Source organism: Dromiciops gliroides, chromosome 6 (assembly GCF_019393635.1).
Source record: "Dromiciops gliroides isolate mDroGli1 chromosome 6, mDroGli1.pri, whole genome shotgun sequence".
NCBI lineage: Eukaryota > Metazoa > Chordata > Mammalia > Microbiotheria > Microbiotheriidae > Dromiciops > Dromiciops gliroides.
Window position 1 is genome coordinate 92,329,576 of NC_057866.1, and position 16,358 is coordinate 92,345,933.

The following is a 16,358-nucleotide window of genomic DNA, read 5'->3' on the forward strand; positions in this document are numbered from 1 at the left end:
TTTCGAGCTGATGGGAACCAGCCGCAGCTGAAACGTGTGTGAATGCATGTGTATATGTGTTTATGCACGTGCATTTGTTCGTGTTATATGTGATTGAATATACATGTGACTATGTTTGGGACTCTACCTGTGCCTTAGGGAGTGGCCTGAGGAGAAAAGTTCTTGAAAGAGTTATTTGGTGTGTCTATGTATAATAGCGAGGTGGAACAGAGTGGATAGAGTACTGGGCCTGGAATAAGGAAGATCTGAGTTCAAGTTTGACCTCAGACACTTACTTAGCTGTGTGACCCTAGGTAAATCACTTCACCCCCTATACGCCTCAGTTCCTCATCTGTAAAATGGGGACACACTGGAGAAGGAAATAGCAAACCACTCCAGTACCTTTGCCAAGAAAATCCCATGGTTGTCTAGAAGAGTCGGACTCGGCTGAACAACAAATGTATGATGAGAGAAATGAGTTTTTGCGTATGAGTGTATATGTATTTAGAGGGAAAGTATGCTTTTCGAGTTCTTAGTAGGAGTGTATGTGTTTGTCCTAAGAAAAATATACGTTTAATATGTTTGAGTGTATTTGAGAAATATGCAGTAGGGATTCGAGACATTAATGTGGATGGGACTACACATTTTACGGGTGTGTTTGGAGAGTCAAAGGAAGTCTAATGAGCCTTCCTTAGGTGTGGTTAAAAACATGAGGTTCTCTGCTATGAGAAAGAAAGACAGCGCAAGACCGAAAAAGAGTCGGACTTAATAGTGGTGTGGTTTGGGTAGGTGAACGTGTAAATGTGTGTGTGCCCACACGACTGTGTGTGTATATGGGCAGACCTTGCTTGCCCGCCTGTACTATGAATAAGGTAAATGGTTGTTGAGTGAAATTTGTGTATTTGCGGGAGGGGAAGTGTAGCCCCTCTGCAGCCAACGTTACCTCATAGTAGCGAAGGTCATAGAAGATTTCGGCCCTCTAAGTTATTGGCTAAGGATCAGTTTCCTGATCCGGTTATTGTTTCACATTGCCCCCACTCACCCACCCCTATGATCGCAAATTACTACTAGACGGGTGTCTTTTTAAAAAATCCGTTTTATTGATAACGACACATAAGTCTTTCAAAACAAAACGGAATTGAAATATATTCCCCTACCCCTGCCCGGTGAAAAATAATGAAGCCATTCTCTTCTGGGGGCCTGTTGCCTCTTTTTTCCAGGGACCAAAAGTTTTGTTCCTAGTCAGGTAGCAAGCCTTTAGGGGGCAGGGATGGGGCTCTCTGGGGCCTGCACCTAAGGGCTTCTTTTCCAGAGCACAGAGACACGCCATAGGACTGGGAGACAGACCAGGCCAGAGTCCTGATTCTGTCGCTGATTTACTGTGTGACCTTAGACTAATCATTTATATTCTCTGGGCCTCAGTTTCCCCCTTGGTAAATAAAATGGGGGAGGAATGAATGATCTCTAAGAGAACAATCAGTGCTGACATTCCGTGACTCCAGCCTGATTTCAATTTACCTCTTCCCTTTTGAATTGGAGGTAGAAGGATATTGGAAGGATGAACTGGGACAAGGACGTGGGCTCCCCGCTAGAGGGAAACTTGTGCAGGAGAAAGGAAAACCCAGCTTCGCTGGCCAGTAGTTTTGCCCTACCAGGAATAATGGGACCCTGGGCAGAAGCAACCGGATGTTTTTCCTGAGGTGAAATGGTTCTGGGGGCACTTAGGAGGAGGTGGTGTCAGAGGTTGGTCGCAGGACTTCCAACCCTTCCGAGAAAGTAGAGGCATACAATAGAATCAGTCTTTGACTCCGGAGCTGGACGTCACTTTTCTCTTCAACCACCAACACCTTTGCGAACAAGAAGAAGTTCGGGAGAAAACAGATTATTTTTTTTTAAGAAGTCTTGTATTTCTAAGGGCCTGGAAAGTTTGCCAGGAAGAACCAGTCAGGACAGTGGAGTGTATTGGGAAGAGCACCGGGCAAAAAAACAAACAAACGAAGAAAAACAAAAACAAAAACAAAATCGAGGTTAGAAGTATAACTTCTATACTAACTTTCTGGATGATCACGGGTCAATCAACTTCAGCTCTCGCACCTTAGTTTGCCCATGTTTAACTTTAAGGAGGTTTGACTAGATCGTTTCCAACGTTCCTTCCCACGCCGAAATCTTGTGCTAAGATTGTATACTCACCTTTGGCATTATACTATTCAAGGAATGTTGGTGATGGTGGAGAGACTGGGTGGCGGAGACACAAAAGAATAACTATAAAAGCCTTACTCCAGAAAGATGCCTAGATCGATTCCCCCGGTCTCAATAAAACCAAGCCTTTAATAAAAACTCTCATTTACATAGCACTGTCTTCGCACTAATGGGGGGGGGGGGATCGTGTTAGAAAGTATTATCATTATTATTCCCATTTTACAGTGAAGGTAATCGAGGCTCTGAGAGATGAAATTACTTTTCCAAAGTCACACAGTAAATGGCAGAGCTGGACTGGAACTAAGGTCCTGTGAATCCAAATTCAGAATTCTTTCCACTACACTTTACACATAGGGATTTGCATATAGTAAAAAGCTTAATGTTTGATGAGTCAAATAGGATTGCATTTTCGCAAGAATTTGTTCTCTGCTCATAGGTTGAGTCCACTCCTTAATTCAGAAACTAACGGCATTTCGGGTGGGCCACTTGGGAGGGTATTATTATTTTTTATAAAAGATTATTAGAAAAAATACACCGTTGGAAACATGCATAATACTCCATATACTGCGGGCTCAGGTGAGACAGTGCAGCAGCTGGGAGAAATGCTCAGGGCGCAGATAGGCCGGAACACATTAGCTCCTTTGGGGAAATGATGGAAAGTGAAGCGCTTCTCTGCTCCAGTCTGAAATCCTGAGCCCAGAGGAGTTACCTCTTCCTCCCCTTTCCTATCACCCCCAAGCCCTAGCTCCACTGTTTGGGAACAGAGCCCTAGGCTGTCCTGGCAGGAAGGCCTCACGTGCTAGATCCCAGGCCTCGGAGAGCTGTCTGGATGTCCCGGAAGGCCCGATTCACAAAGCGCAGGGCTTTTGGGACCTAGACCGAGCAAGAATCCTCAGACTTAATAGGATAGTTAGCGAGTAGAGGAAGTCATTGTCAACCCCTGCAGACAAGGACCTTTTTATTTCGTGCGTTAATATCCAGGACCTTTGGAAGAACCAGGTTGTATGTGAATCAAGGCAGCTGCTGCCTCTGGCTTCCAAATCCGGGCTTTACTAATTGTCAGTTGGCTGGGATACGCATAGTTCTGTAAACCTGAGCCTTCCTTTTCCCGAATGCCAGGCCCCTGCCGGCTCTTCTCTCCCAGGAGAGGGGATCTGGGACTTCAAGGCCACTGTGTGGGTAGAGGTTAAGAAGGTAGGGAACCAGTAGGGAAGATCAGGTACCGGCCAAACCCAAGCAGCCTGAATATAAGACGAAGGGTGGACAGACACTCCTGCCGGGGACAACACAGCGAGAACTTACATGTGAGAGCTTACATGTGAGAGCATTGTGGGGACACACTGAGAGTGTCTGTGTCTGAGAGCTTACGTGTGCTTCTATTTGTGCTGTGTTTTTCTGCATATTTCTATGTTGTGTTTGTGTGTGTCCGACACTTGTCCCTGTTTATATTTCTATGCACTTTGGTGTAGCAAGTGGTGTGGTGTTTTTTTGGGGGGGTCGACTGTTAGGTTTTTGGGTGCTCGTGTGTTATATGCACTATAGGTTTCTATTTTTATGAACGTGCGTTTATTTCCGGACACTGTGCATTTCTGTTGTTCTGTAGGTGTAGCACAATTGTGTGTTCCTTCTGTTTGTGTAATTTGCGTGAAATTTCACATGGGACAGTATTTCGGATGGCTGATGTGGATTTTCCTGTTGTATGATGCGTCGTTGTGTGTTGCATCCATGCACGTGCTGTGCTGTGGCGGGTGTTTGAGTTTTCGATGTGTTCTGTTCCTATTTTGTTTTCAGTGCTGGGTGTGTGTGAGTTATGTGTGTATAGTTCCTCTGGGAGCTGATTTCGTGTGTTGCTTGTGTGTCCCCTTTACATTCCCGGTCTGCTCAATGAAGGTGGAGCTGGTTGGTGGCTTGACTCTCTGGGATTGGGCTAAGGGTCTGAGAGTGGTATTCCTAAGGAGTCCCACAGAATTGGGCACGGTATCTGGGCCGGAAGGCAGAACCCGCCTGGTGGCAGGCAGCAAGGGTGTTGTGTCAGCCTCGGAGGCCCTGCTGTTCCCAGCCTGTCCCTGATGATTCCACCCCCCAGTCTCTCGCGATCTATTTATTGCACTTGAAACGATTTTCAAAGCGTTTAAAAACAGTTCCCACAGGATCAAGGAGCTAGCATTGGGGAGCATTGGGTGGGAAGGGACCGTGGAGGGAAGCAAGCCCGGAAGCCTGGGGTAGAGAGGGGCGAAGAGGAGAGAGGATATCTCAGACCAAGCCGGGCATCTGCGAGGGCCGCAGGAAGGGAAGAGAGGCAGCTGCGGCAGTCGGGAAGGCAGCCAAGGGATAGCCAAGAGCTCCCGGGAAGCCCACGAGGGGCGGCGGGGGCGGCGCCGACGCCGTCGACAAGGGGAAGGCCAGGCCTCCTCCTGCGGCTGGTGAGTTCTCGTGGTAGAGAATGGGCACGCGGACCAGCCTTTGAGCAGACGGTGACAAACTCGCAGCCTCCAGGTCTGCAGCCAGCTGCCGCTTCCACTTGTTCCTGCGGTTCTGAAACCAGATCTTCACCTGCGTCTCGGTGAGCTGCAGGGAGGCTGCCAGGCCTGCACGCTCCGCGCTGCTCAGGTAGCGCTTCACATCAAACGTGGATTCCAGCTGGAACACCTGGCTGCGGCTGAACACCGTGCGCGTCTTCTTCTTGCGGCCAGCAGCCCGAGGTTCGGCAGAGTCCGGTTCTGGCTTGTCCTCTTCTCCGCGGCCGCCACAGCCACCACCGCCACTGCCGCCGCTGCTGCTGCTGCAGGCCGACTCGTCCGGCTCGCGACCCAGGCGCTCCGCAGACCCAGGGGCGCCCGACCGTCGCCTACAGCCGCTCTCTGGCCTGCCGGCCTCCTCGCCGATCTCAGGGGAGTCCCGGTCACTGGCTGAGGGGGCAAAGAGGAATAAGGTTGTTTCTCCCAACACTCAACTAGCCCCATCCTACTCATCTCTTTTATTCTGCTAGCCCTGCTGCCAGTGGGAAATTGGAGACACACACAAGAATTCACGGACACACGCAGAAACACACTTTCTCTTCCCCCACGCCCCTAAACACACAGTCGAACACACAGGGACATACACAAAAAACGCCAACCTTCCGGTCTTGTCTCACACTCTCTTTACCCTCCCTTTTGCTTCATGCATATAAAAAAACCCATTTATTCATATTCAAACACAAGATAAAGCTATGTCTACAAAAATGCACTCTCAAACATTCAAATACACATTGGTATATGTAAAAACGGTCGTACACGAATACATTGAGTCAATGTAATAACATATGTGGCACGTGTTAAGACACAGATGTGCCACTGTTCATAGAAAATGTCTCTGTCTTGCAAAAAATGGACACTCCGTTACACAATGACATAAGGAAATACTGTCCATTTCCACAGAATTTCTCTCAAATTTTTAAAATAACGTACATATACATGCACAGAGACATTCATACACAAATACATCATAATACGTTGGACACATCAACATTGCACACACAGAAACTAGCATTCAAATACACACAAGCATATAGAAAACCCTTATACATGGAATTTCCCTCTCACACACCGACATGGGGGAAATCACTCGCTCATAGGACCCACATTCATACAAAACGCACCTGCACACACCATTTTAAGGGGAAAATGCCGGTAATGACAATACACTGAACAGAATATTCAAGTGTTCCGAAATATACACACGATTAGGAAGATATACACTCAGATACACAGAAACACATCGGTATCCTCGAGGACACCTCGAAGAAAAAACATCAGGATTGGGGAAAATCCAAAAGCGTTCACAGAGCACCCTTCAGACACCCTATCCTGGGCTTCCTCCTTCTCCATCTTCCCTTCCCGAGTTGGCGCTCCTTTATTAATGCCGCTTTCTTAGATTTAAATACTACTCTCTTCCCCCATTGATTTGTACATTAGGCTTAGCATTAATTACTACTCTTGTAGAGTGTGGATAAATCAGCCCTCCAGGGTCTGAGAGGAATAGACGAAACTCGGCGGGGGTCGCTGGGGAGAAAGGCCCAGCTGATTGGGGGAGGGGGGCGTATACTGCATACAGAGTGTAGAGAGGACCCAGTTCTCTGCGAGAGCTTTTAATTAGGGTCCTTGCTTTAGGTAGGAGTCAGAATAAGCGGCAGGATGAGACTCTTTCTAGTGGGAAGAAAGACCTCAGGTGGAGTTCAAGTTTTGATCGGTCCCTGATTATGGCCAGCGCATTTCACTTTTCTCCGTGTCTTCCTATCCTCGGTTTTAAAACCCGCATAACCTCATAACACTTCGCAGGGCTATTGTGTAAACCCTATGAACATTTGAGTATAGACACTCTGGGTCTTTGGAATAGGAGAACTGGCGTCTTTTGCTCTTTGTCCCCTCATTTGGCCAAAGGGCTCACACTAGATAGGTGTTTGTAGGGGGCTCAGCTAGCGAAAAGAAATGTTGCTGTCAGCCTACGGAGGAACAAGGGGACTACCGGTTAAGTTACGAGCCTGTATCAAACAGGCTGACCCTGCATCAAACAGGCTGACCCTGCTTCCATTCCACCCCGACTGGAAGGCAGCTGGATTCTAAACCTCAAGATACAAAGCTAGAAACACATCCCAGGAGACCTTCTTTCAGCTGGAAGGCCCCGCCTCACCCTGAGCTGTAGTACAAGAGCAATGGAGGAGGAAATGGTAGTTATTTTTCAATACAAGAAAGCTTCCCAATTCTATCTGAGGAAATATTAGCATAAGGTAAATACGATCAAAAAATCAAGATTTTGGAGCTTGAAGAAAACTTCAAGGGGCCAATTCCCTCATTTGAGGAAACTGAGCCCCAGAGAGTGAAGGTGAATTGTTCAAGGTCACACAGATAATAAGAGGCAGATCAGGAATGGAACCCACATCTTCTGACACAAAACCCAGGACTTTCCCCTAACTACATCAAACTGGTCACCGAATTGGCTCTTCTATAGTGGTTTTGAGTAAGCATTGAAAACTTCAGAGCAAGTATCTTCTTAATAAGACTTTTGTTCTTTTGGAAGGGTCACTTGAGAAGGAAGGGATGATTTCTCTACTTTGGAGAGACTGGAATAACTTTGTGTCCTGTGTGTATATATGTAGCGTATGCCTACAGGTGGAGAGCTTCACCAGGCTCCAAAAGAAATCACACCCAAGAGAGATCTTTCAGTGAAGATTTGAATAATCAGTTGGGCGTGGTAGAAAGGACAGCGATTTAGAAGTTAGGATGCTAGTTGGATTCTAGTCCAGAACGGGCCAGGCACTAACCCTGAGTTACCTTGGGAAAGTCATTATCTCTATGTCTCAGTTCCCACATTAAAAAATAAAGTAGAATTATTCCTTGGTTTCAAAGGGTCATTTCGAGCTCTAAATTCTCAGATCTATTATCTAAAGACCCTTCCACTTCAGATACCCCGCTGTCTTTGTTCTAAAAGTTCCTTCCAGCCCTGACATTTCACGTTCCAATGTCCTCTCTTTCTCTAACATTCTATGTTTTAAGGTCTTTTCAGTCCGGGAAACGTGTGGTTCTAAATATTAAGGTTGGATTTATAGGAAATGTGCCCATTTTAAAAGAATGGAAGACAACTACAGGTTACAAAAATCATCGAAAGAAAAAAGGGTCCATATTTAAGGCAGATAGCAATGTTTTGCACCCTTCTAATGGTGACAGCCTCTCTGTGCAGGACAAGGTTTTGTTCAGTTCTGGGGAGCAAGCGCTGGGGTAATAGCTCGACTCTTCTAGACCAGGTTCCCCTATTTCCTTTTCAGTAGTTTTCCAGGGAAGGGTACCAAAGCCCACTGGCTGCCGGGGAATCCCAGGTAGTGCTCTTGAAAAGGAGCCAGGTGGACACCTACACGCTACACTGGCTCCCATTGGAAAGAACAAAGAGAGGAATAGAAGGGTTGAGGGAGGGGTAGGAAGAGGTAGCAGAAAAGAGACAGAGTTCGAGACTGGGTCAGCCTCTGGGCACCAAACCTCCTTCAGATCGTATGAACTTCGGACGATTAACTACTTCTTCTATGTCCCCTTTTCCTTTATCTCCCATTCTCCTATTTTTTCAGTTCCTTCTTTTTCTGCTCTTTGCCTTCTATTTTCTCTCTTCTCCTTATCTTTTCCCCTGTCAGAATCTCCGTGTCTTTTTCGTTTCTCTCTTTCCTCTCTTCCCTTTCTTTCTTTACTGTTTCTGCTCAGGAAGCTCAGCAAAGTAATGGATGGTCTCCGAGGGGCCGGTGGGACGCGCCCCAGCAATCAGGCAAGAAGCTAGAGTTGTCAGGAACCCAAATGACCAGTGAGTTTTGGGTCGGATCTGGACCGATCGGATCACTTTGAGTTCTACTCCCTAAGGATTACAGCAGTCTGTACAACTTAGGCCTGAGAGTCATTTTGTTCCTCGATTTCCCTCTTCCTCACTCCCCAACCCCAGCATTGACTACTGAAAGGCTTCGATAGTGATCTCGGCGCAGGAAATAGCTGCCAAACCCTCGCCGCCCCCAAACCCTGCTGTTGGGGACCTAGGACTTACTGTCTGGACTGTGACAACTGATGTAGCTGGCGTGGGTGCGTCGGTACCACTGAGCCGGGCTCTCCGCAAGCGCGTAGCCATGCACACCAAAACCATACGCCGGCCCTGGGCAGCAGGCAGGGGGTGGCGGCAGGAGGCAGGGGCCGGATCGGGCTCCGGCTCCGGCTCCAGCTGCAGCTCCAACTCCCAGTACGCAACGCTCACGACCTTCCCGGGTCTCGGCGCCCGCCCGCAGCTGCCTTAGCCGCCTTCGCGCCTCCTCCTGGTCTTCCTCCCCTTCCTCTTCCTCTTCTTCTTCCTCGTCTTCGTCCTCGTCCTCCTCCTCCCCTCGACTCGTCTCTTTGCCCTCTCCCCCTAGCAAATTCTCGATGAAAAAGGACGAGACACGGGCCGGTGTGGCGCTACCGGGCTCTGTCACCTCGTCCGGCATGATGTAGGCGGACCGGGCTGGCAAGAGCTGCCGCTAGCTCCTCGCTCTCTCGCTCCCTCTCTCTTGGCGCCTGCCGGTGGTCAGGGGGAGGGGGGAAGGGGAAATGGGAGAAAAGGGAGGGTGGCGGAGCGAGCCCTTCAGAGACCTGGAAAGTAGGGGGGACCCGCAGCTCCAGCTGCGTCGTGGCTCTTCGGGGGCCGGGGACTGCTCTCGGAGAGCCGATTCCCCCCTTGAGCACTCATTGCAGCTCTCGGTTCTTGGCCATCATTTCCTGCAAGTGGCGGAGTTGGGTGGGGGTGGGAGGCCGCAGGGACTGGGGACTTGGTGGGGGGAGAGTAGGAGGGGGAGATGGAAGGAAGGAGGAGGGGGGTTGGGGATAGGGTGGGGGGATGCTGGGGTCGGGGTGGGGGACGGTGGCGCAGGCTGGTAAGCGACCGGCGGAGGCGTCGAAATCTGCGTACGAAACAATAATAATGTAATAAAAGTGTCAGGCGGCCCCCCGACGCCCCGGGAATCGCCTATTGGCCAAGCACCATGTCAAATGGCAATAGCGGGGCGCCGGGTCAGAGCGGATAGCGGCCTGGCGACACGGTCAGTGTAGGCAAGGGGGCCCAGGAGGGTGCGCACAACCGCTGCTGCTGCCGGGGCCTCTGGGCCGCCTCGTCACTTGCCAGCTTTTTATTTGGGTCAATTAGAGGAGCGAGTCCAAAAGCGGAAAAGGCGGCAGCGGACCAGCACCCATTCCATTCCAATTTATTCCATTCCCGGGCTCCGGGTAGCCAAGAAGAGGGAAGGGAGAAGGGATAAGCTTGCGTGTGCTGGAGAGGAAGGATTGAAGAGTTGCCAGCCTCTCATTGGCTGAAGGGGACCCGAGGGGATGCCCCGGCTGGCCAATCACCTCCTGATAAGACCACTAATTACCGTACTATCCTTGCTTCTACGGCGGAGAGTGGCACGAATAATAATATTTCGAGAATGTCGCTCAGGAAAAGAAAATATATAATACTAGCTCACGTTTCCAGAGCCCTTTACAAACATTATCTCATTATCGTATTATCTCGGCAAGGATGTAGATCCCAGAGGGTGATCTCAGGAATACTTAGGAGCAAGAACAGAGTCAAGCCAGTGACCTAGGCAGGGTGGGGGTGGGGGTTTCGTATGCATCATTTATGATTTCGTTGACTGAAAGGCATAGAATCTAACACAAAACCTAAAATATCACCTAGTCCAACCCCCTTGAAAATATCTGACACAGATTCCGGATATACATATATGTATATATAATATACCATGTGTGTCTATGTATATATAGTGTATGGATGTATTGTCTATATATGTCTGTCTGTCTCCTTTTGCTCCCTACAATAATTACAGAATGTTTAGTAACTTTATTTGTCAGCAGAATGCTGCGGCTGGGGTATCGGAATAAGGGTTCTGGTTCCAAAGTCTATTGTATGATCTTAGTCAAGTCGTTTCATATCTATAGGCCTCAGTTTCTTTGTCTTTGAAACGAAGGAAATAATTTGGCTGACCCCTTTCCATCTCTGACATTACATTATCCCTACCATATTTGCAGTGTGTGTGTGTGTGTGTGTGTGTGTGTGTGTGTGTGTGTGTGTGTGTACTATCGAATTAATCAGAGTAATATTTATACTCTGGGGTCATTTTTTAGATAACTAACCAGGTGGTCGATTATTGTTCCTATTCCGTGTAATACACTTCCACATTAGACTTGGAAGGAAAATTAGAACCTAGAATGCTTGAGATGAAACAGGCTTTAGTGATGCCCAAAAATCCATCACAGGTCTAAGATGTGAAATGTTTATAAATGTTGTGAACCAATGAATATTTACTGATGAAAAGAAGGAGAAAGAGGAAAAAGAAAAGGAGGGGAAATGAAAAGGGAATTGGGAAGAAGGGACAGGGGAAGCAAAAAGAGAAGAAGATATGAATCCTCTAATCATGATTTCACAGGCTGGGTGGGTAAACTAGACGGAAACAAGGCTCCGTACAAGCTTGTATCTTAGGCTAACAGTATCCGCACCTGTTGTAATACTGGGTGGTGGGTTGTTTTCTGTTGTTGTTGTTGTTGTTGTTTTGCTTGCTTGTTTTAACAAATTAAGGCAACCTCTACACGTACTGATATAGCAATGATAAATCTTCCAAGAGATTTCCTTTTAACCCTTTGCAACTGCTCTCATACTCAGCCACTCCACCATTCGGAAAACAGGATTTTAAATAGATTCCATTTAACAAATGACTTTTAAAGCACCAGGGGCAAGGTCCTGCACAGTATGCTGTCTGCGGTCCTTTCCTAATGTAAAAAGAAAATACGACTCCATTGCCCACTGATACTGTGCAGATCCCACAGTGGAGTGTGTGTATCTGCTGGTTGGGGTGAGTAGTTGTTCTAGGAAGTGGGTGGGAGTGGGGTACTAGATGAAACTTTAAATACCTTCCAAGAATGAGATTCTATGATATTGTGACCCAAGAGGGCACTCTCTAATTCTAATTCTCTAATTGCGATTCTTACATCATCCTTGGTTACTGACTCCTTTCTATCTTTCTGCTCCCCCCTCCCCAACTCTTCCCCCCCCAACCCAACACCTTCTCTGTTTCTGAACCTCATCCCTTTAGCCAGTCCTCTGTGGTAGTTCCTACAGGAGGTTAGTGGATCTTTAGCTTTGTAGAGGGGAAGCGAAGTGCCCTGCGCAAAAAGCGTACGCACCCCTTGAATCCTGGTGAATCCATCACTTGGACAAAGTCGCTTCCCTGTATCCCAACCATCACTGGGGAATCTGGCCTGAGATGCATCTGGAGGCACCCAAGGGACTAGGGACGGGACGGGGGGCGAGCAGAGGAAGGCCCTAGTTCTCTCCGCCGGAGTGGGGGGAAGGATCATAGAGCTCTTGTTCCTCCCTGGCACCGCTTGCCCTGGGGCTCAGAGCCTGTGTCACGCCAGAGCCCCAGCGGCAGCTAGAGAGGAAGGAAGTCGTCCTCAGAGCTAGAGACCGCTCAGCTCTTGCTTCTTGAAACCCAGCAGCAGAGCTGTTGTCCGGTCCAAACTCCAAGGGCCTGCCACTTATTTCGTTTGACTGCGTCAGCCGTGGAAAATGCATTCCAGCTTCCGATCTGGCCACCTCCGCTCAGAGTACGCTGGGCGGGGAGTCAGGTGGGCCAGGCGGGTGGTTCTGGCTGCATCTGACGCCAGTACAGAGCCTCAAGACTGTGGGCATCTGCAGGAAGGAAGAGACTGAGGATGCCCCAACGTCGACTCTATCCGCCACGTTTGGATTCAGTTCCTTGGGCTTTCTAAATCCGGAAAGGACTCCGAACATTCACTTCAGGTAAGCTTGAGGAAGGTCACACTCACGTGGAGAAAAGAAGTTTTTGTGGATTTGGGGCTTGTTCTATTTTGTCTTCCAGAGTAGCCACCAACTTTCGTTTAGGAGGATATCGACATAATCAGCTCATAGAACTTTACCAAAAAGACGTACCTGATTGTTAATTATCGTCATTTGCCTAATTTATAAAGTATACAGAAAGATAAAATCCGAAAGGCAATTTAGAACATAGAATGTTAGCGATAAAAGGAATTTGAAACATAAACTAGATTGTAGAATTTGTAGGGACGTTAGACGGTCATCCAACCTCCTCCTTCTACTGTAGAGGAAATTGACTCCCAGAGAAATAGGAAATGACTTTCCTTAGCGCACATAGCTATTTTCCTTGCTATGGAACAAGGACACGAACCAGAGATTCTTGAATTCCAATACAGTGTTTCTGGTTTTGTCCTCTTCCTTCCCACTACAAGTGCAAAATGAGAGTTTTCATGAGAATGATTTAACTCCCCGGCACCCCAAACTTACCCAGACTGATCCAAGACCCCACCATACAGAACTCCATTTTCCAAATATTTCGTGATATATAATGAGTATGGATGGTGACAATTAAAAAAAAAAAGGAAAGAAAAAAGGACATAGGCATTCTAATGCACAGTACTACTTCCTGCTTCGGGTCCCCCCTCCACAACCCCACCCCCCCACTTTATTACATCTGATACAGGAGAAAAGGAGAAAGAACGATGGATTTGGAATCAAGAAACCTGATGTTCTTTTCCCAGATCTGTTTCTTTCTTAAAGGCCTGGGTTTCTCTCTTTGTAAAATGCAAGACTCGGACTAGATGATCTTTAAGGTCACTGACAGCTTCAATCTAAGATCCTAATTTGTAATATGTTTTATATGTGTGTGTAACTATATACGCACATATTTACATATATTTGTGAGTGCATCTTATCTCTCACCTACTTTATTGTGAGCCCAATAACGACCGAATAGATTCTGAGTCTGATTCATCTTTGCTTCTTGATATGGAGCAGTAGGCATTAATAAAGGTCTTTGTTGAAATGAGTCATAGCATCATATCATAGCTTCCTAGAACTGAAAAGGACCTTTAGACAAAAACCAGAGTATTAGAGGAGAAAGGGATCTTTGAAAAGAGGTTACAATAGGGGCAGCTAGGTGGCGAAGTGGAGAGAGCACCGGCCCTGCATTCAGGAGGATTTGAGTTCAAATCTAAGCTCAGACACTTGACACTAGCTGTGTGACCCTGGGCAAGTCACTTAACCCCAATTGCCACACACACACACACACACACACACACACACACACACAGTTACCAGAGCCACAGAACATAGAATGATAGGACTAGAAGTGATGGTATAGAGTACCACACAGAATGTCAAGTTGGATGAGACCTTGGAAGACAGTCTAGGTAAGAAGCTTGAAAAACTTAGACATGTTGAGGAGCACAGTAAGTTCCTGGCAGAAAAATGACTAATAGCCTAATTTATTGACTTCAGTCTTCCAAGGAAAGTTAAGTTGCTTAAAATATATTTCTTGAACCCTGAACCATCTTACAATCCCCAGAAGGCTCTATGTCCATCCTTTTTAGTAACACTTAGTCTTGCAGTCAGTGGGATACTCCAGGGTTACAAGTTCTTTCCCTTTCCCAAAAGGGAGGAGAAAAGAAAGTAATAATACTAAGGGAGACAGAACAATATAGCATGGATAGCTTTAATGCCATGAGTGATAAGGAGGATAGCATTGAACCTTTACAAGAGAGTATCACAAATGGATTCTATGTTCTTTCAGCCCATCTATCTATGCTTGAATACCAACCTGAACAGAAAAGGAACCATAATTTGATTCTAAAAACATCTCTCCAAACATGAGCAAACTCATCTCTAAGGTAAAGGTTTAGTGATATACCTTTGGGTACATCACAGCTTGGTAATAAGTGTTTATTAAAGCATGGCAGGTCAGGAGCTTGAATTCAGGTCTTCTCATACTACATAGGGCTTCCTGCCTCTGAAACCTAGCCCCCCCAGTGGTCCTAGGAGCACAAAAGGGGGATGTCCTCATCTCATAGGTTTGAGTTGGAGAGCCATGCTGTTCTGCACAAAGATGAACTGGTCTGTAAAACTATTACCTTAAGACTTTTTGCGTGTTTTTTTGTTTGTTTGTTTTTTTGTTTTTTTTTAGTGAGGCAAATTGGGGTTAAGTGACTTGCCCGGGGTCACACAGCTAGTAAGTGTTTAAGTGTCTGAGGCCAGATTTGAACTCAGGTACTCCTGACTCCAGGGCTGGTGCTCTATCCACTGCGCCACCTAGCTACCCCTGTGCTCTTCTTTAAGGGATCTTGGGAGCTATACAGATCCCTCAGGAAAAGTCCAGAGCATTTTCCCTACAGCAACCAGATGGGAGCTGAAGAACTGACCCAATTTCTGGTCAGGAATAGTCAGCAAAGAAAACAGCACATAGATGGTTCATTGCACAGGGTAATGTTTGGGGCACCCTCTCAGCCAGTTCCTCCCTAACACTGAGGTCAGCCAACTCCTTCTCTGTGTGGACCTCTCTCAGAAGCTCCCCAAGATAAAGGATGGAGGGGAAAGCAAGAGCTATACATCCTAATCTCTCTTCAATTAGTAAAGTTTTCTCCATTAGTCACCACCCCAAGATTTTGGATTCTTATTCTAGAATCATAGGATGTCAGAGTTGAGAGGAACTTTGGAGACCATCTAGGCCAGTCTGTACCTGACTAAGAATACCCTCTACCTCATCTCTGACAGGGGATTATTAACTCTTTGAATATATCTCGTGATGGGAACCAGTGGTGTGCTGAAGCCAGCTCAAACCAGCTAGGTTTTCATTTTTCAGTATGATATTTATACCTGGGAAATCAGCAATTGCTACAAGTCAGGGACTGATTTTTGTTGTTGTTGATTATATGAACTTAAGAAAATAAAAAAATGCTCATAATGAAGATTAAACTTAAAAATGTGTCCTATGTACATTTTTTAAAATGTATGATTCAGGGGCAGCCAGGTGGCACAGTGGAAAGAGCACTGGCCCTGGATTCAGGAGGACCTGAGTTCAAATCCGACCTCAGACACTTGACACTTACTAGCTGTGTGACCCTGGGCAAGTCACTTAACCCCAATTGCCTCACCAAAAAATAAAATAAAATAATTAAAAAAATATATATGATGCAGGTTGTTAAACATTTACCAGAACACCCCTCTGGGGACGATACTACACCAGAGGAAGTCCATTCCCTCTTCTCCTCATTGTTCTTAATTCTTAGATCTATGATCAAACCAAATAAATCTAAGCCCTCCTTCAACCTCTAACACTTCAAACAGAGGGAAATTGTAATGGTGTCCCTCTTAACCTTCTGTTTTTTAGGCTAAACTTTCATAATCCCTTTGACTTTTCTAGTGGGATATATAATCCAGTTCTCTCATCATCCTAGCTGCACCTCTTCCCCTTCTATATGCTCCAGTTTATGAATGAACACAACAGCCCTGACAAATCATTTTTATTACAATTCATACTTCTAGAACTCTCTAGTAAGGTTTATGTTGTAGAGCAGTGAGTGAATGAATGAATAAAAATTATTAAGCATTTCCTATGTTCATAGCTCTGTATTAAGCACTGGAGATACAAAGAAAAGGTGAGACTACTCTCAAGGAATTTATATTCTAATGGGGGGAAATTGAAGGTTTTGGCCCCTAGTTAGATGGAAAGGTCTCATGGTCATTACGGTACAGCAAAGCATGTGCTAATGCTTCTTTAATGTCATTGCCATAGATAAATTTATTTCATTTTCTGATTTTGAACTATTTGACAG

The 16,358-nt window shown here is 46.5% G+C and overlaps 1 protein-coding gene across 1 annotated transcript; it reads right to left on the reverse strand.

Annotated features, from left to right (window-relative positions):
- Window positions 1-4,431: 4,431 nt before the first annotated feature.
- On the reverse strand, window positions 4,432-9,166 carry LOC122733020 (homeobox protein HMX1-like). Its single transcript, XM_043973504.1, has 2 exons — window positions 8,737-9,166; window positions 4,432-5,087 (listed from the first exon to the last, which is right to left on the reverse strand). Exons 1-2 carry the CDS (start codon window positions 9,164-9,166, stop codon window positions 4,432-4,434), a joined length of 1,086 nt encoding a protein of 361 aa, XP_043829439.1.
- Window positions 9,167-16,358: the final 7,192 nt, after the last annotated feature.